A 23,652-nucleotide genomic window follows, 5' to 3' on the forward strand; every position below is an offset into this window, starting at 1 on the left:
TTACTATTATTCCAAGATTTGTTAAAGGACTGGAAAAAAGCTGATGTTGAGTAATTATTTTAAATGGTAAATGGGATGACTGGATAACTTTAGGTTAGTTATCCGGACATTGATCCCAGACAAAACCATGGAAAGGCAGATATGGGACAAAATCAGTAATGTATTAAAGTATGGCAGCATGATTAATACTAATCAGAACAGTTTAATGGAAAATAGGTCTTGTCAGACAAATGTGATATTGGTTTTAATGCAATCATGTTTGTTTGGTAAAGGTCATTGTGTTGGCATAATATATTTAGATGTCTGTAAGGTACCCAACTTAATCCCACATGATGATTAAATTAACAATTTACAAAATCATTGTACCATATTCAAAGGATTAAAAACTGGTTAACTGGTAGGTTTAAAAAAATAATTAGAAATGGGTATTATCCTATGGTTGTGTTTCTAGTGGGATCCCACAAGGATCTATTCTTGGCCCAATGCAATTCAATATCTTTATCAATGATCTGGAAGAACATAACTATGTAAAAATTACAGATGACACACAGAGATGGAGTAGTCAGTTATGACAGGCCCGTTATAAAGACCAAGTTAGAACACCTAGAAAAGTGGACTTATTTGAATAAAAGGTTTTAATACTGCCAAATGCAAGATAAAATATCTAGGAACAAGGAATGTAAGTCACAAATTCAAGATGGTAGTTTGTATCCTGGAATGCAATGGAACTGAAAAAAAACTTAAGGGTAATGTTGGATAATTAGAATAGAACATAAGCCTCCAGTTAGGTATAATCTGGGAAATATCAAGGCAGTGAGATAGTATTACCTCTGTATATGACATGAGACCACTACTGGAATACTGTGTCTAGTTCTGGGGCTCACACTTCAATAAAGATGCTGAAAAATTGGAAAGAGTTCAGAAAGACCTACAAGACGCCTCATCCAGCACCAGCGCGACCAGTACGGACAAGATCTCTGTCCCCCCAGCACTGACACCAGGACAATCAGTACTAATGGAATCCTGCCACTTCAGGGATCTCCGCATATCGGAAGAACCGCAGTCTCCACTTCTTAGTGCCGGGACCCATGCATTGAGCCTGTGCTTAGCACAGGAATTATCCCCACTGCCATGCCATGCTCCTCTGCTCTCTAGTGAGGGTTCAGACAGCGAAGCAGAGGAGGTGGCAACACAATACTCCACTCAGGCCCCATATGGTGCTCAGTATCAACAAAGCCCTAAAATGTACCCATAGGTGGCCTCACCACTGCCAGACTGGTTCGGCCACTAATGGGCACCACTGCTGGGATCTACGTCTCCCTACTGGCCCTTTTAAGACTCTTGGGCAGCATATCACTGACCTGCCTTTCGGGCTTCAAGACTCACCCGAGAACCCTCAAGACACACCCCCTCGGCCACAGCATCCAGAGCTTTGGAGCCTCCACAAGACATTATAGAGGAACTGAAGGGTGGTGCCGAGGAAGAACTGACACCGAGGATCATATTCTCCTCCTCTCCAGAAGAAGCAGTAATGCCTTTCCCACCATCTCTGGCAGATGACTTTCATCTCTTCCAGGAGTTAGCAAAGAGTTGCAGACACTCTCCAAATACCACTAGAAGTACATTCACTATTGACTCCTTGACTTGACATCCTCCATTCTACCTCTTCTCAAAGATCGCCCTCCCTATTAAACTACCTTAGACCCAGCAAGAACCATATGGCAAACCCCAGCATTGGTAGTGCCTACCTGCAAGTGGGCAGACAAAAACTACTATGTCCCTGCCAATGAATATGAATTCCTCTTTTGCCAGGTTATGCTCAGGCCACATCCAACCTCCCTGTTTCATATGAATCAATTGAGTCACCTTCCAATTTTTTACTCCAAGCCTCACCAAAACAACAGGGAGGCTATTTTGTATACCCGAGATGTCAGGAGAGACCTGGTTTTCTACTTGGGCAGGACAAAGGCCTTCAGGAAGTCCCCTAAGGTTTTCCTCTCCATGGTGGAAAGATCCAAGGGCTCAGCACTATCAGCCCAAAGGCTCTCCAAGTGGGTCTCAAATTGCATCAGACAGTGTTACCAAGCTTGCAACATAACCCCTCCAAACTCTATTCATACACACACCACAAGGTCAGTCTCCTCATCTGTTGCCTTCTTCCAGAGTAGCCCTATCTCAGAGATCTGTAGAGCACCAAGATGGGCATCAGTCCACACTTTCGCAGAACACTATGTGATCACTGGGGACTCTGCCTCCAATGCCATCATCTGTAACTGACCTGACTCTGAAGTCCTGGCCCTCCAGAAGGGGGACTGCTCAGGAGTCACCTACAGTGGAGCACCCATAGGGACACTGCTCAGAAAGGTTACCTTGTGCAGTAATGACGGTTTTGAGATATGTATCCCTACGGGTGCTTCACAATCCATGCTCCTCCCCTCTACTTTGGAGTTCTTGTCAATGAGTCTGCTGTAGAGAAGGAACTGAGGAAGGTTAGCTTTCATGCGCTGGCTAGCCTCATGGTGCAGCCAGAGGAGAGACAGCACATGTGCAGGCCTAACAGACACTGCTACTGAAGTCTCCAATCAACAGCGCAGGGACGCAAGTACATCCACAGTGAGTACACATAGGAGGACACATCTCGAAAATCCATCATTATTGCACAAGGTGAGTAACTTTTTCTCAGCACAGGGTCCTGCCTTTTGGTCCTTCTGCAGCACAGGGTACTCACCAAATGCTTGGCAGTCACACCACAGGTGGAATCCATGTGGACAACAGATCTCAAAGAAATACAGGCACTGAGGTTAAATAACTACAAAACGTTTACACATTTACACATCTGTTTAGACTAGAAGATGATGTAGCTATGTGGGATACCTGACTTCAACTCTCAATACAAATGCCATGCTCTCAGACTGGTGCATTGCGGAAATAGTTAGAAGTCTAGGTGAGGGAATTACTAATGCTACTCAACCACAATTCTGCCAGTGAATTAGGAAGTGACATTGATAGGTTACAGAGAGCAGCTACAACGCATGATCTCCAGGGTGAACTGGGATGAACTGGGAAATAGTATAAGACCTTCCTGAAGAATTATAACAGAACCAAACAACAAAAAATTAATGAAATACAACATTATAATTAGATTAAGGTATCCTGCTGGTACATACATGTGAAGGCATTTATAAAAATTAATGCCAAGGCAAAGCACATATGTATATTCATAGTAAGGTAATAACTTTTCCTGCTGTACCAAATGATTGATATTTGTTACTTTGCTGTATCAACATTGACTATGCTGACTGGTTTAGAAAATAGACTTCAACCCTGATCCTGCAAAGATTTAGGTATATGCTTAATGGCACTAATCCCCGCATGGAAAGTCTTTGCAGCATTGGGCCTTACTGTGCAAGTCATTTTCCATGGAAATTTTGTGGCCAACTCTAACCATGTGATTCTTGACAAATAGGGTCCCGCCACTGACCAACATTTCTTCCCCCTCCGCCATCTAATCCTCCTCACCAGATGAGGCAGAGATGCCTCCTCCGCCCTCTCTTACAGACATTAAACTCTTGCATGACTTAAGAGGGTGGCAGATACTTTGCAATTGCCTCTAGAGGTAAAAGAATCATACCATAAACTTATAGACATTTTACACTCCTCTTCTTCATCCAGAGAAGCCTTCCATATCAATGAGGCTTTCTTGGATACAGCCAAGATGATACTGCAGACCCCTGCATCAGTCGCACCAATCTGTAAGCAAGTTGATAAGAAATACTACATCCCAGCCAAGGGCACAGAGTTTCTTTTCACCCATCCACCCCCTAATTTGATTGTTGTGGATGCAGTGAAGTCCAGAGGTCGTCAGCACCAGGTGAAGTCCACCTCACATGATAAGTATTGGAAACGCCTCAACCATTTTGGAAGAAAGGCTTATTCTTCTGCCACACTACAATTCCATATAGCAAATTACCAAGCACTAATAGCAAAATATGACTACTTCAATTACTCCAAACTCAATTTGTTTATTGATCATCTTTTGGAATAACACAGAGATCAGTTTAGGGCCATTATCAAAGGACAACTGGTAGCCAAGATGGCACTAAATCAGTGCTCGACGTAGGCAATTCTGCAGCACAATCCATCTTCACAGCAATTGTGATGCAACGAGCCTCTTGGCTACATTTATCTGGCTTCCCCAAGGAAGTACAGACAACCATGGAGGACCTTCCCTTCAAAGGCACCAAATTGTTTGCAGAAAAGACGGACACATCCCTCCACACACACAAAGACTCCTGGGTCTACAAATTGATGTCCAAAAATCAATGTTAACCTCAATACAGAGATTAGAGTCCATAGGAGCCCATCGACTCTCTCCGACTGAGAGCGCTGCTCCCACAAAACAGATTCTATAAGAGGGAAACAGATTAAGGAGACAGTGCAAACCAGCCCTCAAATATCAGCCTGATGCTGCCTTCAACTGTTGGGGCCTATGGCTGTAGGCACATCTGTGATAGCGTATGCCAGGTTTTGCATGAGGTGTCTCCAGTCATAGTTTACCTCAGTTTACAGGCCAATCAGAGACAGCCTAGAAAAGCCCCTATCATTACCCACTGAAGTCAAGCAATCCTTGAAGTGGTGGAAGGACCCAGCAAACATCTGCATGGGGATCTCGTTCGCACAGCCCAACCCCCCTCCGGCACTACTCCTCACCATTGACGTATCCCTCATAGGATGAGGAGCACATCTCAACAACCTCACAACATGGGGCAAGTGGTTACCCACCGAGGCATGTGTTCATATTAATCTCCTTAAACTCAGAGCAGTCAGGAATACATGTGCTTACTTCCTTTTGCTGATTAGAGGTATACACACAAGGGTCATGATAGACAACATAGCATGTATGTACTACATAAATCATCAATGGGTGCCAGATTACTTTCCCTTTGTGAGGAAGCACTAATGCTATGGAATTGGTGCATTATGATATCAATGGCCTACCTACCAGGAGTGCATAACACGACAGCGGAGAGTCTCAGACTCAAGTTCCTACACAACCATGAATGGGAGATAACTCAGTAATACTCTATGGCATATTCAGACAGTGAGGGACACCAACAATAGACTTGTTCACCACTGACCTGAATCAGAAATGCCCATGCTACTTCTCTAGGGCAGGCCTCGGTCAACACTCTTTAGGGGATGCTTTCTTTCTGTCATGGGACAAGGGCTCTCTATACGCCTTTCCCACATTTCCTCTATCGCTCAAAGTCCTAGTAAAAATAAGGAGAGAGCAAATGTTTTAATGATTGCTCCAATCTAGCTGAGACTGACGTGATACCCTTACCTGTCACAGCTAGCAACATGTCTGCCAGTCTCTCTCCACACCTCCTCTCGCAGAATGAAGGAAACACTTTCCACCTCAACCTGCGGATTCTCCAACTCAAGGCCTGGCTCCTTCATGGTTCCAGCACATATAAAGAGCCTGCTTTCAGGAAGTATGGGAAGTATTATTACATACTATGAAATTGGCTACCCTGTTTAGTTACCTGCAAAAGTAGACTAGATTTCTGGTTTGGTGCAATTCCAAGCAAATTTCCCCATCTGCTACTCTCCCAATGGTACAGGAGTATATACTGACTCTCGAGAAATCAGGACTATCCCCTAGTTCATTTAGAGTTCACCTAGCAGTCATAGCAGCCTTTTATGAAGAAATAGAGGGCTTCTCAGTGCTCTCACACCCAACTACAAAACAATTCCTTGAAGATATAGTAAATCTTTTTCCCCAACCCAGATGCCCCACCTCAATATGGGACCTAAACTTAGTACTAAAGAGCCACCCTTTGAACCCAGGACCACTTGTTAGCTCACACACCTGCCTAAAAAGACAGTGTTCTTGGTGGCAATCTCCTCAGCAAGAAGAATAGAGCAGATAGCAGCACTAATGGCACTCCCACCCTCTTGTACAATATTATTTAGGGACAAGGTTACTTTTAGACTGCACCCAAAGTTCATCCCCAAGATGACCTCATTTTTTCACATAAATCAACTGATTCACCTCCCATCCTTTTACCTTAATCCTCACTGTGATAACAGGGAGGCTATACTGCATACCCTAGATGTTAGGAGAGCCCTGGCCTTTTACCTGGCCAGGAACAAAGCCCTTTAGGAAATCTAAGCTTTTCCTTTCCATTATGGAAAGGTCTAATGATGCAACGATACCAGCCCAGAAATTCTCCAAATGGGTCTCGAATTGTATCAAACACTGCTATCAAGGTCACAACATGGTATCTCCATCCGGAATCCACACACACTCCACAAGGTGTGTTTCCTCCACTGTTACCTTCCTCAAGAATGTTCCCATCTCAGAAATCTGCATGGCAGCAACTTGAGTGTGCGCGTACTTGCTCAGAACACTATGTGATTACTATGGAGTCTGCTTCCAACACTGTCTTTGGCTCCACAGTATTGTCATCCATAACAGCTCCAAAGTCCCAGCTTCCCATTAGGGATAGTGCTCAGGAGCCAGCTACAGTGGAGCACCCATACGGACACTAAAGAAGAGGAAGTTACCATGTGCAGTAGCGATGGTTCTTCTTCGAGTGATTGCTCATATCCATTCCAGTTAGGTGTGCGCGCGCCGCATGCACATTCATCGGAAGACTTTTTACCCTAGCAACACTCGGCGGGTCGGCTGGGCGCCCCGTGGAGTGGCGCCGCTATGGCACCGAATATGTACACCAGCCGACCCAGCCACCCTTCAATTTCTTCATACCGCCTGTGTCGGTCGTTGGAACAGTGGAGTGCGGCTTAGCTGACCTCTACCTCCCTAGCTACTCATAGTTTCTCATTGTTACTGTGTACGTAGTTGTTCTTTTTGTAGATATTTAGAATTAGTTGTAAGTTCTTAGTATAGTTAGTTTAGTACTAGTTAGCGGGGCTCGGGGCGTATCCCCTTCCCCACACCCGGTGCCCATGCCCAGCTCACCAGGCTTCAAACCGTGCTCGGCCTGTCACAGGCCGATGCCAAAAGGAGACCCACACGACTCCTGTTAGAAGTGCCTCGGAAAATCGCACTTAACAGCTAAGTGCTCTATTTGCAAGGCTTTCAAGCCGCGAACTAAAAAGGAGCGGGACATCAGACTGAAACAGCTTCTCATGGAGACAGCCCTGACACCGCCAGCTTCGGCACCGAGCGCTGGTCAGTCTGTGAGCAGAAGCACCCCTACGGCACTGGACTGCACCAGTACGCCTAAAGACTCTCAGCACCGGCTGTCACCGGCACTGAAGTCGACTCCACGTCACTCCCTCTGCCCGAGGTCGAAGAAGGCCAAGACTCCTGCTGCTTTGGCACTGCCCATGCCACAGCCAGAGAGTGCGCCCAGATCGGACCACCCGGTGCCGATACCCACCGCGGCACCGACTAAATCAGTACCGTTGATTCCGGTCCCACGAGGACCGTCGAGTCTGGTGCCTGATAGCTCCCCAGCGCCTACCAAGGTAGAGCTCACCATGCCATCCACAGCAGAGGCGTTTTCGGTGGCGAGAGACTTAATCGCCTTAACGGATTCGGCACTGCCTCTACCCCCAGCACCGCCGGTGCAGGTAATCCAATATTTGGGCAAGCCGACCCTGACTAGACCACCGTCTGTCAGCTCAGCGGACCGGCACCACTCAAGATCGCGGTCCCGCCGGTGCTCCCGGTCAAGACGACGCTCCCGATGCTGCTCGCAGTCCCGGCACCGTTCTCCTACATGGCACTGGTCAGACTCGAGGCACCAGTCGGACTCCCGCTCTCCACCTCAGTATCCATGGCACCGCTCTAGTTCTCGGCACCGATCCAGGCACTGTACCTCTCGGAGCCATTCACGCCACAGGGACTCGAGATCTCTGGTCGAAGGTCCCAATCTCGATACCGTTATGAATACCGGCACTGGTCCCCGTTAAAGAGGGGAGCGAGGTCTGTCGGAACCTCAGCCCAAGGTTTCTCTGCTCCTCCATGGCCATCTAGGCAGACGTCGGTGTCCTCCCACACGGACAGTTATTACGACCAGGACCAAGATACGGAGGTGCCTACCAGGGTCTTCCAGGAGGTCCGGTCTCAGGACCCGGGACCTCAACAGTGGTCCTTTTGGACACCCTGGGCATACCATCAGGCCCAAGGTGCTCCATTGGTCCAGAACCGCTCCGCTTCCTCAGAGCATCGAGCTCCAGAGGCCATTAGCCGTCCCCCTCCAGCTGGGACAGAGGAGCAGATGATCCATCCACCAGGTTCCCCGATACCAATGGAGCAGGAACCAACCCAGGAGCAGGAGGCCATTCAGGACCCCCTCATCCCCGGCGTTTCATCCTCTTCCTCTCCAGATGAGGCAGTGGCAGGGACCTCATCATCAGGGCCCCCGCCAATAGACCTCAGAGCCCATCAGGACCTCCTTAGGAGGGTAGCGCTCAACATCAGTCTTCCAGTAGAGGAAGTCCAGAGGTCGAGGACCCAGTTGTGAGCATCCTGTTGGCAGATGCCCCCACTAGGGTGGCTTTGCCTTTCATCAAGACCATCCAGGCCACTGCTGACACCTTATGGCAGTCCCCAGCCTCCATCCCCCCTATGGCAAAGGGAGTTGAGAGAAAATACATGGTACCCTCCCAGGGGTACGAATACCTATATGTCCATCCTTGTCCATCCTTCTCCCTCCTCATAAGTTGTCCAATCGGTCAACAAAAGGGAACGCCCTGGCCAACAGGCACCAGCCCCCAAATCAAAGGAGGCTAGGCGGATGGACCTACTGGGCTGCAAGGTGTATTTGGCAGGCGCCCTTCAGCTCCGGGTGGCCAATCAGCAGGACTCTCCTTAGCCGTCTATAACTACAACACCTGGGCGGAGTGGGTAGATCACAGAATTACTACCCCGGACTTCGCCAGAGAATGCCGCATTCCTTGAAGAAGGGAAGAACCTGGCTAGGACTCCCCAGGCTTCTCTCGATGCGGCCGACTCGGCAGCCAGAACTCTGGCCTCAGGTATCACCATGAGGCGTATCCATGGCTCCAGGTCTCCAACCTGCCACCTGAATTCCAATACACCATCAGGACTTACCCATTTGATGGCAAGGGTCTATTCTCTGAAAGAAGAACGACCCCAGTGTACAGAGTTTAAAGGACAACAGGGTCATCATGCGCTCGTTGGGCTAGCATACACCCTGTGCCCAATGAGACCCTTCCAGCCTCAATTCCACCAGACGTACTTTGCGCCCCGGCAAGACAGACTTCAAACAGAAGGCCGGCGGGGGTGCCGTCAGAGCCGTCCGGGCCCAAGGGGGTCAAAACCATGGCCCCCAAAAGCACTCTGAGGCCAGTCTACTCTTTGAAGTACGCGTGCGGACGGCGTACAGTTTAGGACAGGGTAATCTCTCTCCCTTCTCCACCGCTCTCCTACTTCATCCCGGCGTCGGTCCCAGTTGACCTCAGACAGTCTGGGTCTAACGCATGGTGAAACCGGATACCACTCCAGTTGGTGTTCACCCGCCTTCCCATCCCCAACCCAGTTCCCTCTTCAGGACCTCTCAACGAGCAAGTCCTCTTACAAGAGATTGCGTCTCCTTGCGGCAGCGCGCAATAGAGGAGGTACCACCGGAACGAGAAGGGAAAAGGGTTTTATCCCGCTACTTTCTGATCCCCCAGTACAACGGAGGCTCAGCGCTATCTAGACCGCGAGCCTCAACAAGTTTCGTCAAGTTGAAGTTCCGCCTGGTCTCCCCTTGGGACTATATATTCCGCCTTGGATCTGGAGATGGTATGCCGCCCTCACATGAAGGACGCATACTCCACATACACCATCTTCCCTGCACACGAGGAGGTATTTCGCTTTGGTGGCCTAATCCCAGATCAACTTCAATATCCTCCCCTTTGGCCTCTCCACGCGCCGAAGGGTGTTTACGAAGTGTATGGCCGGTCGTCAGCCCGCTACTCTGCAGGCGCAGATACATGATTCCTGTATGCTGACGTACTGGCTCATCAACAGGAACCTCCCAGACTCAGGTCAAACAGCAACGGGGGCTATTTCATGGACCTATTCTCCCGGTTGGGCTGCTCCTCAATGCGGAAAAGTCACAACTGTTTCCCACAGCAAAGGGTGGCTTCTATAGGGGCTACACCTGGGACTCCACTTCGAGCTAGGGCTACCTACCTCAGCTATGGTTTCCAGACGATCACAGGCATCATTCGAGGTCTGCAGATCTCCCCGACCCACCCTCGGTTCGCATGTGTCTGTGCCTACATGCCACATGGCCCGCCTGTACTTTTGTGACACAATAATGCCAGGTCTCTGCCTCCGGCCCCTTCAAAACATGGCAATCATCGTCTACCGTCCGGGCAGGAACCCATAGCTTCTGGGTGACCGTTCCCGAGCACATTACGTCCCTCGACCGGTGGCTAACTGCCCTCCTGGTGTCAGGGCTCCATTCATCCACCACAGCCTTCGCTGTCCCTCGAGACAGATGTCCTATCTCGGTTGGGGCGGCTCACATAGGTACCTTTGTATCCAGGGCCTTGTATCGCAGGAGCTGTACGCCCCACATAACGTCCCGAGAGCTGAGAGCAGTCGCCTCACACTGCTCAGGCATTCAGCAACATCTTCACGCGGCGCGTTGTGTCCAGCTGTTACGGAGAAACAACGGCCGTATATATTCAACAAACGGAGGGACTCCTCTTCTCCCCTGTGTCAAGAGACATTCGACTTTGGGGACTTCTGATAGCGCCGGACAATGACTGGTAACGTCTTTCTCCAGGGTTCGGAACACTGCTGGTGGTCAGACTGGCAGATCTTCCTCTGTCCGATTGGTCGTAAGACCAAGATGTTATTCATTCGACTTCTTGGAAGGTTGGGGTTTCCCCTATAGACCCTGCTTCGCCTCTCGCACGAACAGGAAGTGCAAGCGTTCTGCTCCTTCCAGAGTCTTCACTGGCGCATCTACGGGACGCATTCTCATGTCGTGGAGACACCCCCTGCTCTATCCTTACCCACCTTGTCCTTGGTTCACAAGGTCCTAAAAAACTCCGCAGGGGACAGAGCACATCTAATCCTGTTGCGCCAGCGGGCCAGACATCACCTGGCATGGCACCACCTGCTCGACACTGTCCATGAGCCCAGCCCAGTTACCTGCCATCCTTCAGACCTCATAAGCAGAACGGAGGTCTCCGACTTTTTGACCTGCAGGCCTTCAACCTCATGGCATGGCTCTTGCGTGTGAAACACTCGGAGTTTACTGCTGTTCCGCTGCCAGTAACAGCATATTCCTTGTAGCAGAAAGCCTCACGGTCCACATACCTGGTCAGTGGAAGACGTTTCTCTTGCTGGTGTACCAACGCAGAATCGTTTCTCCTTGAGGTTCTCGGATCCCCGCTTGATCTGGACTACCTCTGTCTCTTAAGCAACAGGCGCTGGAGTATCTTCTCTGAGGTGCACTTGGCGCTATCTCACACTTCCACCTGGGAAAGTGGCAACTCATGTTTTCCCACCCTTAATGTTACTAAGATTTCTTAAGGCCTGGAGATTCTACCCCCCAGTAGCCGCTTAGACTCCCACCTGGAGACCTCAACTTTAGTCTAGCAGACTTATGCAACCCCATGTGAGCCATTGGCGGCCTTGCTCACTCCTGTACCTGCTCGTGGAGACGAGTCTTCCCGTAGTGGCCATTACATGGGCCAGAAGGGGTCTCGAACTTCGAGCGCTTATGGTGGACCCCACCGTGTTACGTCTTTCACAAGGACAGGTACAGTTGCGACGCCTGCCGGCGTTCCTCCCTAGGTAGCGTCGGCCTTCCATTACCAACCAGACATCTTCCTTCCCGGTCTTTTTCTGAAGCCTCACTCTTCTCGATGGAAGCCAGCAGTTACACTCCTTAGATGTTCGTAGGAGCTCGCTTTTTATCGACGCGGGACAAAGCCCTTTCCGGAAATCCCCCCCAGTTTCTGGCAGTCACTTGAATGCGATGAAAGGTCTACCAGTCTCCTCCCAAAGGATCTCCTCTTGGTAACGGCGGCATACGACATGCTTATGACCATGGTTCCCTGTTCTTCGGGGCCATCTCATATATACATACACACAGGCTTCATTAGCTGCTTTCCTGCCCCGTGCCTACCAGGAGATATGTCACGCAGCGACCTGGTCATCGGTCCACACCTTTGCTTCGCACTATGTCTGGTCAACGTCTAGAGAATCATGCAGCCTTTTGCACAGTGTTCTGACACACTGGCCACATCTCACTCCGACCCCTCTGCCTAGGTAATCTGCTTGGGAATCACCTAATGGAATGGATATGAGCAATCACTCGAAAAGAAAAGACGGTTACTCAACCTTGTAACTGTTGATTTCTTCGAGATGTGTTGCTCATATCCATTCCAAACTCACTCTGCCTTCCCCACTGTCGGAAGTAGCTGGCAAAAGGAACTGAAAGGGTGGCCGGTCGGGCTGGGGCTATATTCCGGTTGCCATTAGCGACACGCACTCCCGGGGGCCCCAGACCGACCCGCTGAGTCTGTTGCTTTAGGGTAAAAAATTTTCGACAAATGCACGTGGCACGCGCACCACTAACTGGAATGGGTATGAGCAACAACATCTTGAAGAACAACAGTTACAAGGTGAGTAACCGTCTTTTCTTTGAGATCTGTGTCCCTAGGGATACTCCATGACCCACCCTCCTCCCCGCTTACTTAGCAGTTCTTGTCAAGGACTCTGTGGTAGAGAAGGAACTGAGGAGGATTCACCTGGGTGTGCAGGTTAGCCTCCAGGCAGAGTACAAGGAGGGGACAGCGCCTATGTGGGGTGAATGAACACTGCTACCAAAGTTCTAGCAGCAGAGCAGAGATGCAAGAGCACCTACCATGGAGCACCTATAGGGACACACATCTCAAAGAACTATTGTTACTGCATAAGGTGAGTAACTTCCTCTTCAATTATTTACCAAAAATATCTTTTTATTTTAATACCGGGACCTTTTTGTAATGCATTATATAAATGAAGTGGTAAACAGTATTTTTTTATTAAAACGGAAACTTTATTAAAAAAATCATCTTGCTGTTCTCCTACTGAAACAGAATTTCTGGCAGTAAGATCAAAGTGTAGAAAAACAATAAAGTACAAATGAGGTAAAATCAAAACAAAAATTCTGTGATTTAAAACAAACACTTGTGGTTCTTAAGATCAGAGATAAACCAGAAGTTCAGTCACTCTAAAATTAGTGCCTAGAAAATGAATTGCAGTTGTTACCATTTTCTTTTTGTCAATCAGATTCTACCAGTATTAACAGAGTTGCTGACACTTTGAATACCTCAAGTATCCATCGAGGTCCCAAGAGAGATCCCAGTGAAGAATGGAATGCAATAGCAAAGACTTTTTATGATTCTTCTTTTCCCTCAGAACATGTAAGTCAATTAAAAATATTGCAGAGCAGACCTTGGTGAGCTAATTCCACAGATATGTATAGAACTGTATGCATCTGGATGCTTTAAGACCTAGTCCATCTCCAAAATAATATCAAGAGGGCAACATGGCACCATTTTTCACAATTAATGTTGATAGAAAACAGCAGGAAAAAGTCACAGCATATAAATCAAGCAGATGCTAGCCAGTCTGTTTTGGGAGGAGAGGGTGAGGTAGTTCATTATGTACCTTAATAAAAATGATCACCTACAATATAGGAAGACAAGTATATTATGTTCCTTTTGTTTACTTATCTAATAAAATAATTCAGAATATATATGAATTGCATTATGTTAGCTAGTTTGTTCTATGCTGCAATAAAATATATTGCTCATTGCTTTTGAATTTGTTCATTATCATCATCTTTGCTTGATAAGGCAGAATATTCACATTGGTATACATCAACATATACATAAGCAGAAAATTAAGAGAGGAAACCTGTCATTCTCTAGGGTCAATTTGTCATAGAAGATGAAACTAGCCATGCTTCATGTTGCATTTTGGAGATCTCTGTGGTACGTAACGCTGTTTGCAAAAACCTGAAGAAAAGGGCTGAGTCTGGTTTCTGTTTCAAAGACAAGTGCTAAGGCACAATATTAAACATACCTACAAGGGTGATTTTTTTTGATGACAACTTGTGAATTAACCATCTTGGACCTTCCATTTTGGAAATGATTACTGAGACGATGGTGGGCAGTCAGCTGGATCCTATTGGTCTGGTTTCAGGCCTGGTATGTAGAGATAATTATACTGATACCTTCATCTGATAGACCAAGGTTAGAGGTCTACTGATTTTATTGGATCACTTTCAATAGTATTTCAGCACCATTTCAATATCATCAGCTCAACTGTTCTCTAGTAGCACTATTCCTTCCTTTTGGATAAATCTCAAAGGGTTGCATTGAACAACTCCTCAGCCTCCTGACACTACTTCCATGTTATCAGTATTCTTTTTCAACAAAAATGAGGCCACCAGCAAAAGTTGAGTTGTTTTGGGCTACATGTGCATCAATATGCTCATGATACTCAAATCTCTCTTTTGCCTAAGTCAGGTTCCAATGTGTTTGCTCTTCCCACATGTGAAAGACACAGGAATAAGGATAAAGATGAGCTGAAGTTAATGCTGAGTGGTAGGGAGAAGAACCTGGATAAACTGGCAGGGATTATAGCACTTCCACTCTTTAAAAGGAATGGACATTTCTGCCCTTAGTTAAAATAGTAGCCCAACATGTCTTAGCTACAGCTAGACAAGAGGTTGCAGCATTTCCTTTAACATACACACCTCTGACTGCATTTATACATACTTTTGTCACTTCTAGACTACACTACTGAACTGTGGTCTACGTAGGGCTAGTCATGAAAGCCAAGCAAAGACTTCCACTGGGGGAGAATGCAGCGGTTTGCCTTTGTGGATTAGACATATGGGAGACATAACCCATGCATCTTGCTGACTTCAGGTGCATTTCAAAGTGTTGAATCTATAAAGTCCCAGTCTGGGATTTTGCTTCTGACTCTTCCCATTTGTTCTGGTATTACAATTGTAATAAGTTATTTCCTCAAGACTAACTTTTATAGGCATAAAGAAGGGGAGCTGGAGGACTAAAAATAGCGATCAAGAACACCTCTTAACTAACAACTTATATTGCTATCATATAGACTACTGTACCAGTTATGTGCTACAGCATGCTGAATAAATTGTATTCTAGTTCAGACTAAATACATTCATCTGGAAAAAAAAGGAAAGCTAGAGTATTTTTTTAATTTATTTATTTAGTTGAGCCCTTTAATTCTGAAACGTTTCCTGCTCCAGTTCATAAATTATGAGACACGTCTCATTCACTGCATCTTGAAAGGTAAAAGCTGCTTAACTGATGTCTACAAGAACGGCTCTCTTCTGAAGACCTCCTAAGATGCATGGGATCAGACACTCTGGTGATGTAGTCATTTCTGCAATACAATTTTTTTTTTCAGAAAACCTAGAAAAATAGACGCTATTAAAGTTGGATAGTTAAACAGTCAAACCAGGAAATTACAAAGGTAAAACCTTAATTGTGGCCCTTGTACTTATGCATTATAATAATATATGATCATTTAATTAGACTGTCTCAAATACAATACATACAGCTTTTCTACAGCCTTAGGGCTTACACACATTACCACTTATGTCAGTATAACTTATGTCACTCAGTTGTAAATAAGTCACTCCCCAAATGACGTAAGTTACACCAATCTAAGCACTGCTGTGGACTGCGCTATGTCAGCAGAGAGCTTCTCCTGCTGATACAGTTACCACCTCTCATGGAGGTGGAGATCTCTCCCATTGGCACAGAGCATCTTCTTCAGATGCGCTATAGTGCTTCTAGTGTAGACTAGCCCTTAGATACATCTGTGGTATTTTGTAGTACTGTGTGTGCCAGACATAAGCCAGTAGTCGTTTCTATAAGAAGTGGAGTACATCATTGCAGTACGCTTTATGAAAATGGTACAAATTAGGTATAACAGCAATAGATAAAATTTGCTGGGATACTTGAGATATTTCATAGCTAACACATAACTATCTGACCCCCATGAATTATATGCAAGGATGTATGTGTAGCGGTTGAAAAAAATTGTATCATAATATGGCTGCTGACTAAATAAGCCATGTATTTGGATAAGATAGGCAAGAATATACCATATAAAAGTCTAAATCAAGGATGACCTGGACCACAATAACATGGAAAATAGGATATATACGAATGACAAAAATAGTACAAGATACTACACAAGTGCACCTAAGATTATAGGGGGGTGGAGGGGGAAAATCAAGGAATTTTATATAGCCATGTATTAAGCATCCATACACCATGCTTGCAATCAGAATGCATATGCACAAGTGCAGAGTTAAGGTTGCATGAGCATCCTTAACTCATTTCCTGACCCAAGTGCCCAAATGCATAACATTAACATTCTCTTAATGATGGCTTCTATCAATAACAAGTTCCTGTTGAGCGTAATAACATTTGTTCTATTTGTCACTAAGACTGACACACCAATGCACGACACTCATTAGAATCAACCAACCTGGGTACAGAAATCTGCAGTTTTAAAGCATTTCTGATCCTTTAACATTTAAAGGCCTAAAGGATACAAAATTTTAATCCAATGGAGTATCCAGTATTTCAAACACATTGTAACATATCTGTATTAAATGTATAAGCCTCTACACATCTACACTGCAATTTATTCTCCAGGGCTCAAATGCTGGTCCCTCTTGGACTAAAACCCTAGTAAATGGCCTTGCACATGGGAACCTTACTAGCAATGCCAAGTGCAAAACCAATTCTCCTCCCACCAATCTAACATGAAGGTGCAGGTATAGTTCCATACACCCCCTAAATGGGAATTCTGGCTGGTGGAAGCATTTGCAATGGACAGTTTGCCCACAGTCCTTCAGGCCTGTGGAGAAGAGCCAGATCCACCATTCATTGTCTTACATATAGTACAGTCTCTCTGCATGGCAGCCTACATAGTGGAACTGCAACAGTTTCATTACATTTTAGACCTTACTGGGGCAGAAGTGTGGAACGGCATTTGGCCATAAAAGAAATAATTATATTTTTCCATACTCGAGATCAATTATCTTATTTTAGCGTACAGTTGAAACACACTTACAATATTCCTTTTAAAATGCAAAAATGGTTATAAAAACAGAAGAGAATGGGCTTTGTAGGAGGTTAGGCCTTAGATATGTCTTTTTATTTTTCATAATTATTTTAACAAAGTGGTGCGGAGTCAGTGCTCTTACAGCTTCAAGAGATACTTTTCTCTGCCTGCAGCTGAAAAATGACCCTAATATATAGTCAAAAAGTGCTCGATGCATCTTCAGTCAGCTGGAAAACTTGTGCATGAAGCCAACTCCTTGAGACCCTGTATGTCAAGGACTCGCGTAACAGAGTTGCAGTTCTTGGAAATGGAGTTTCAAAGTACCACTCAGTGTGGCATATTAATAATCTGACAAGCAGTTTGAATATTTATTAATTCATTATATTATGTCTGAAAGGTGAGCCGTGAACCAATAAAATGTCCCCACACCAAACCAGCTGCATGTATGTGTAAGACAATGTGTGCTGTGCAAAGAGTTGGTTTGCTCTAGTAATTATCCACAGCCAAAGTAACTAGGACACTATTTCCGTGCTGTCACTTTAAAATGGATTAAAACTGAAAGTAAGCAGTTTGAACACAAGTAGTATATTGGAAAAATGCCAAGTTTCTAATGGCTGATTCCACTTTCCTATTCCATTAGTAATGGCAGTGCTCAGAAGGGAGAAAATAAAAGCTAAAAGAAAAAATTATATTGCAGCTTCACTTCTATTAAATTTAACCTTAGGGTTTACCATTGTTTTGTTTTGGTATATGGTAGAATGGAGTGCATAATTCAAGGGAGCAAATAAGTTATTTTAAAAAATTCTTGCAGTTTTTTTTTCTTAGGGGGAAGTGAAAAGGTTTATTAAAAGATACCTATATTGTCCCAAGATAAAACTTTGATCACTTATTTTATCATCTGTCAGTACTGGATCCAGAAAACACTGTACATTCTTGATTCGATCAGATGTGGGTGTGTCTCTACCAAACGGTAAACACAATCATCCAAAAACTAAAAGAGCAAAAAGAGCTCTTAACGACATGAGGCCCATTTTTTCCTCACTGACTGTCAGCTGAAGAATGAAGAGTATTTTTAAATTGTGACAGGCATCACTACATAAAAATATCTCCAACTGGCATAATGTACATTACTTAATCCAAAATCGGCAGCCTCTCCCCAATTCTCAGAGAATATTCTGTATTTAAGTCTCAGATTAAGATTCCATTTTTTAATAGAATACAGTACATTTACTAATACATTATGAAGCAGAATAAATTAAAACTAAACTATGCTTGTCAAACTAAATGAAATTAGTTTTGCAATGCATTATCCTCACTGTTAATCATGTCTGTTTCCTCCTTACTTGCTAATCTTCAAAATTAAATAATTTGCAATGGATCTCTAGATATATCAAGTTATTCTGAGTTTAACGCATTTATAATACATTTTCTTCTCTTAGGTCAAAGCAGGAATTACTGTATCATGCCACCAGCAGAAGCTTTCCCATCTGGCTTCCAATGCAGATACACCAATCTCAAGTGAAAGTTTACTCAGCAAGGAAGAGCAGAATTGTGATTCTCATAACTTCTTTATAAAAAGACAAATCAGTGACACTGAAAAGTTTTTGAATTTAGAAAGGCTCTACCGGTCTAGAAAAAGGAAGTATGAAGAAAGTCTAGAAAAAGCTGCAGTAGGAGATAAAACAGAAAAATAATTCAATCTCTGAATATCCATATCATAGAAGGATTTGTAGAAATCTTCCACGGGAAGTAAAGAGGTGCATATTTTATTTTGTGAGTAACTTTACACTACAAACTCGCCAATGATTCCCCCCCACCCCGAGTATTCTGATGTAATTGTATTAAAAGAAAATAGATTCTCTACATTTCTGCAATTAAAGTCCTTTCAAGTTGTTACAAAATTTGTTAGAAGTTAAAAATTTAAAACAAGTGTTATAAGTATATGTCTGTTAAGTGTAATTTGTGATGTATTTAACAACTGTACACCTCCTTCAGATGTTGAAAAACCTTAGCTGCAGGACTTCCTCATTTCTCCGCCAGAATGAACACTAGCACAACTATCAAACAAAAGTGACAAATGTCGTCTCAGAATGGAATGGTCCCTTCAAACCTTTATGACTCTCTTAACTGGCACAGGAATAAGAAAGTCTGCTGTTTACATGTATCAGATCTTAAAGAGGAGCTAATTTTTTTTTTAATATTGTACTAAGTACAAATAGACAATTGGAATTTTAGAATAAATATTGCCTCTTAAAAGGCAAGTCATCAAATGTATTATTTACAAGATAATAAGGTGGCAATTTCATAAAGATTAAATTTTTCTCTATCCAGCTGATAATTATTTCTCTTCTTTTCCATTTCCACTCACTTTAGAATTACTTGAATCATCGTCCTACTGCTTCTCTCCTCCTTCTCCCTCAAAGAGAGAATTAAAATTGAGAGAACCAAAATGAATTAATGCATAGCCAATATGATCACTGTTCATCATTGTTAAAAATATATTAATGAACTCAAAGTGTTTTCCCATTTTACTTTTATTATTTTTGTAGGTCATAGTTGAGTCTTTAATTTCTTAAAACCAATTACACATATTTTGGAGACAAAAAAAACTTCAAAAGTTGTCAAAATGAACTTTTGAACATTTTTGGAATCTGCTCTGAGGCCAACAAAAAAATGCAACATTCAGGTATCAGAAAGACTGAGGAGACTGTTTTTCACTTGATTCAAATTTTGTTTCCAGGAGTTAAGTGTGTCATACAATTGTTGCCACTGCTGCTTTCCAAAAGTCCGATGTGTGCTGTTACTATAAAAGTAAAACAAAAATTGAAAAAGGGATTAAGACAGCATTTTTGCTATTTTTAGTCTCTCTGTAAAAGGCTTCACCATACCCACACTGTAGCCTTCCCCAAGTATTTAAAGCAGCAACAGTCATTAGTATTCTTGCCACTGTTAGGTCATTAAATGAAATGTGCTGGAAAATAGGACTCTCTTATTAAATAAGCTAATCACAATCAATCAGAGCTTTAATAAAATTATGATAAATAGCAACTATTTAACTACAGGCAACTGATAGGAACAATACCTTGCTTCTAGTTAAAATATTCAACAGATATATTAAATGAAATAATGAGAACACACTAAACTGTTCTACAAAATGCTGCAAAGAATTAAGTCTTACCTGACAACTACTTTTCTCTGTGTCTGATCAATTTTGCAGTTCACCATCTTTGTCTTTACAGCTGAAAAAAGGAAAATGATTTGAGTGATATTTTCAAGAGATAGCAAGGACATAAAATAGTGTAAGCATCTTTAAACTCAAATTCATGTAAATATACACAAGTAATAACTTGCTGGATGTTAAAGCCAACAGCAAAATAACAATCTGGTAGGCAGAAAAGCAAAGTGATGTAACAAGGTCATCCATGAATTCCTATGGTTTGGTGCCAATCTATTAAAGCAATATCCTGTACAGTTTTTATGAACTGTTCTCCCCTACAAACACATCCTGTTTTAATGACAGCAAGCAAAAACAGATGACAAATTAAACCTGCAAACAATTTATTAGTTCTATAAATGATTATTTGAAATACAATTCCTGTCACTGAAAAGAAAACACTTCTCAAAAGTCAACAGTTGGCCAAGTCTTTAAATATGATGTTTCACACATGAATTTTTACATAAATTTAGAAATACAAATTGAGGGGAGGGTTTAAAACACATGTGGCTTGACAGACAAGTCTACATTAAAACAAGCAGTACCTTTTCATTACTGAAGTTCTAATATTCTGTAGAGCTGCGTACCCAATCTGGCAAACTGCATGTAATTTTCTCTTAAAGATAACTAAGTATCTGTATTATAAGAATGGTGTACTCAGCTTTTGTGTGTTAAACATCTGACATTCATGTAAGACCCAAATCGTATCTGTGCTAAAAATCCTAAAACAAGGAATTAGTTTTTGAATAAAAACAAACAGTCCTCATGAAAAAAGTGTGTAAAATATAAGCATGCTAACTCTTCTTACCATCAATGACAAATGCTTCTACATCATCGGCTCCAATCTGAAGTTCCTGCTGCATTGTGTCAAATGAGATTTCTTTGTTTTCCACTGCCATTCCCATAAAAGTAAGTAGTCTCATTTTTGCCATATTCTGCTCATGTAACAAGCCTACACAACAGAGCATTGATAGTTTATGGGTATAAATTATAAATTTGATAAACAAGTTTAACTATTTTCCACATTCTTTCTACTACATATGCCTCAGAATAATTTCAAATTCACTTTACATCATTTGAGTAAATGTCCCCTATCTGGATTTATCAACATTCCTGCATCTACCTTGTGCTTTACAAAAACACCCAATTTGCTCTTAGGTTCTTCTGACGCAGTTGTTGGCACTGAAAGTGCAGAAAAATGCAGAACAAACAACAAAATCTTAGGTCTTGATCCATTAGTGAACAGTCAGCTCACATCTCCTTGAGACATAACAGAATTTAGATGCTCCAAATCAGTTACAGCAGAATGTCAGAGGATGGGGGATAGACAAAATTAGTTCAAAGTGTATCACCAGACAGAAGAGAAGCACAGTGGAACAGCGAAGCCCAAATGACCCTAATGGTGCCCAACTCCCCTTCTACTGCTACAATATCCTGAACTCACATCCCCGTTGGTCCTCTTCCAGTATACACATACCCTGTGGCTAAGACTAAAACGGAAGCCGGCTCCTTGAAAACAACTTCTCTCTTGAGAATGCTCATTACTAAAAGCAGAGATTTTCTTTTTTTTTTTTTAACAGAAATATATCCTGTTGAGAAAATATATTAGCCTTAACAGGGGACTCCTCTCAAACTTCAGATAACACAGGACACCTAGTGGCAATGCATTCCCTGACATGCAGAAATGAAAAAATAGTAAAGGAAATGGAAACATACCTACTTATATAACCCCCACCACCATAGCACAAGTGGTGTCAATTGTCAGTGTATTATCTTTACAACATGCCTGTGATGTAGGAAAGTGCTACTTTGCTCATCTTACGGATGGGGACACAGGCACAGAGATTACATGACTTTAAGGTCCTTCACAGAGAAAGTCTGTCAGAGCAGGGAACTGAACCAGGATCTCATGAATCCCAGACCAAGCCATAAGAACTAAACTATCCTTCCTTTCTCAAACAAGGCCTATATATAGCCTTCCCCAACTGTCGCACCTTATCTAGATATTCTTATTCAACCAATCAAGTTTTGGGGGCTAAATTCTAGAATCTGCATAAAATTTAATTAAAATTAACTTCAGTCACTTTAATCCAGTGTAACAGATATTCACACTGCTCAGTAAATATTTAAGTTTGAAATTTATAACATCTGTACCCTAATAAAAGATCAGGGAAGCACATTATTACAGGACATCATGGTGTGTTAATTAGCAATAATTATGATGCAGGCTCCCAATCTGGCACAGATTCAACAAAAATGTGATCATCATAACTCAAATGAACAAGAACCACCAGCAACTACAGCTAACTGGGTGTAATGGAAATCTACTGCCATCAAAAAATCAATTAGTGCCCATTAACCCTAATTAACAAATGCAAATGAGATGCTGATTAACTTTTTGAAGCAAGAAAGGTTGCTGATAACACCAGATTAGATGTGGACATGTTAGGGCGATTCAGTTGACACAAGATAATGCTACTGTTGGCCTAAGTTGTCAGCATTAATAAAACAACGAATTGTAACAAACTGATGCCACCTGTAGGAGCCTTTATTGAATAGCTTTTACAGACTAGTTTCATTTTTAATTAGTACTGAATCCAAAACAAGATTAAAACAGAAGCAAGTACTCTATTAGATGCCAAATCTTACTACTTAAATTAATTTTACTCTGTTATTCACATTAATATTTATAATTTCAAAGCATCATTGCTATCAAAAGGAAACAGCTAATTAAAAAAATTCAGGAAAATAAGTTTAAAATGAGGCTATTTACAAAACTACAGCCAAATGCTCCTGAGAGATTTCTGTATTCTTTTCTATCCCCACAACCGGTTTTTAAAAGGTTTAGATTAAATGTGACCAGAAAAATGCTGTTACCATTGTAATCCAAAACTACTTTTATATGCGTGTAGAATCCTGGCCAAGACACAGAGATTCCTTACATAATTTTCTGACAGTTCAAACACACACCAGGAAGTGAGAAAGCTATTAAAATTGGAGACAGATTATCTTTTTCCATTTAAAAATAATTTTCAGTTAGAAAAGTGTAAGTTTTACAAGAATTAGCATATATTACATATACTGAAAATCTACATTTTCTGATTTAAGGTATTTACTGATTAAACCTGTATATAGGAAAGGAAGCAAGAATAGTATGGATCATATTGGTGGGTGAGCATAACACAATAAATGTGAAGCATTCACTGTCAATTAATTCTCTGTATATTTCAAAAAGTCAGCAAAACTGCATTTTCAGCAATTATTTCTAGGAACAGACAAGCAACTTATTTGTGGAGATTCAAATGTATGAAAAATGTATGAA

At 43.0% G+C, this 23,652-nt stretch overlaps 2 protein-coding genes across 2 annotated transcripts in view; one reads left to right on the forward strand and one right to left on the reverse strand.

The window, feature by feature from the left end:
- CCDC73 (coiled-coil domain containing 73) overlaps positions 1-18,975 on the forward strand; it is a 133,011-nt gene extending 114,036 nt beyond the window's left edge. Inside the window, exons 16-18 of the mRNA XM_075065847.1 lie at positions 13,280-13,448; positions 16,589-16,643; positions 18,556-18,975. Coding sequence (XP_074921948.1) covers positions 13,280-13,448; positions 16,589-16,643; positions 18,556-18,810 — 479 coding nt within the window. The 3' untranslated portion in view covers positions 18,811-18,975. The remainder of the gene's footprint in view (positions 1-13,279; positions 13,449-16,588; positions 16,644-18,555) is intronic.
- A 657-nt stretch (positions 18,976-19,632) lies between these two features.
- The window catches only part of EIF3M (eukaryotic translation initiation factor 3 subunit M), a 28,084-nt gene continuing 24,064 nt past the window's right edge, over positions 19,633-23,652 (reverse strand). Inside the window, exons 9-11 of the mRNA XM_032799560.2 lie at positions 21,139-21,282; positions 20,295-20,355; positions 19,633-19,919 (exon numbers count right to left, since the gene is read on the reverse strand). Of these exons, the coding sequence (XP_032655451.1) occupies positions 19,799-19,919; positions 20,295-20,355; positions 21,139-21,282 (326 nt within the window). The 3' untranslated portion in view covers positions 19,633-19,798. The remainder of the gene's footprint in view (positions 19,920-20,294; positions 20,356-21,138; positions 21,283-23,652) is intronic.

This window comes from Chelonoidis abingdonii, chromosome 4 (genome assembly GCF_003597395.2).
Source record: "Chelonoidis abingdonii isolate Lonesome George chromosome 4, CheloAbing_2.0, whole genome shotgun sequence".
Classification (NCBI taxonomy): Eukaryota; Metazoa; Chordata; order Testudines; family Testudinidae; genus Chelonoidis; species Chelonoidis abingdonii.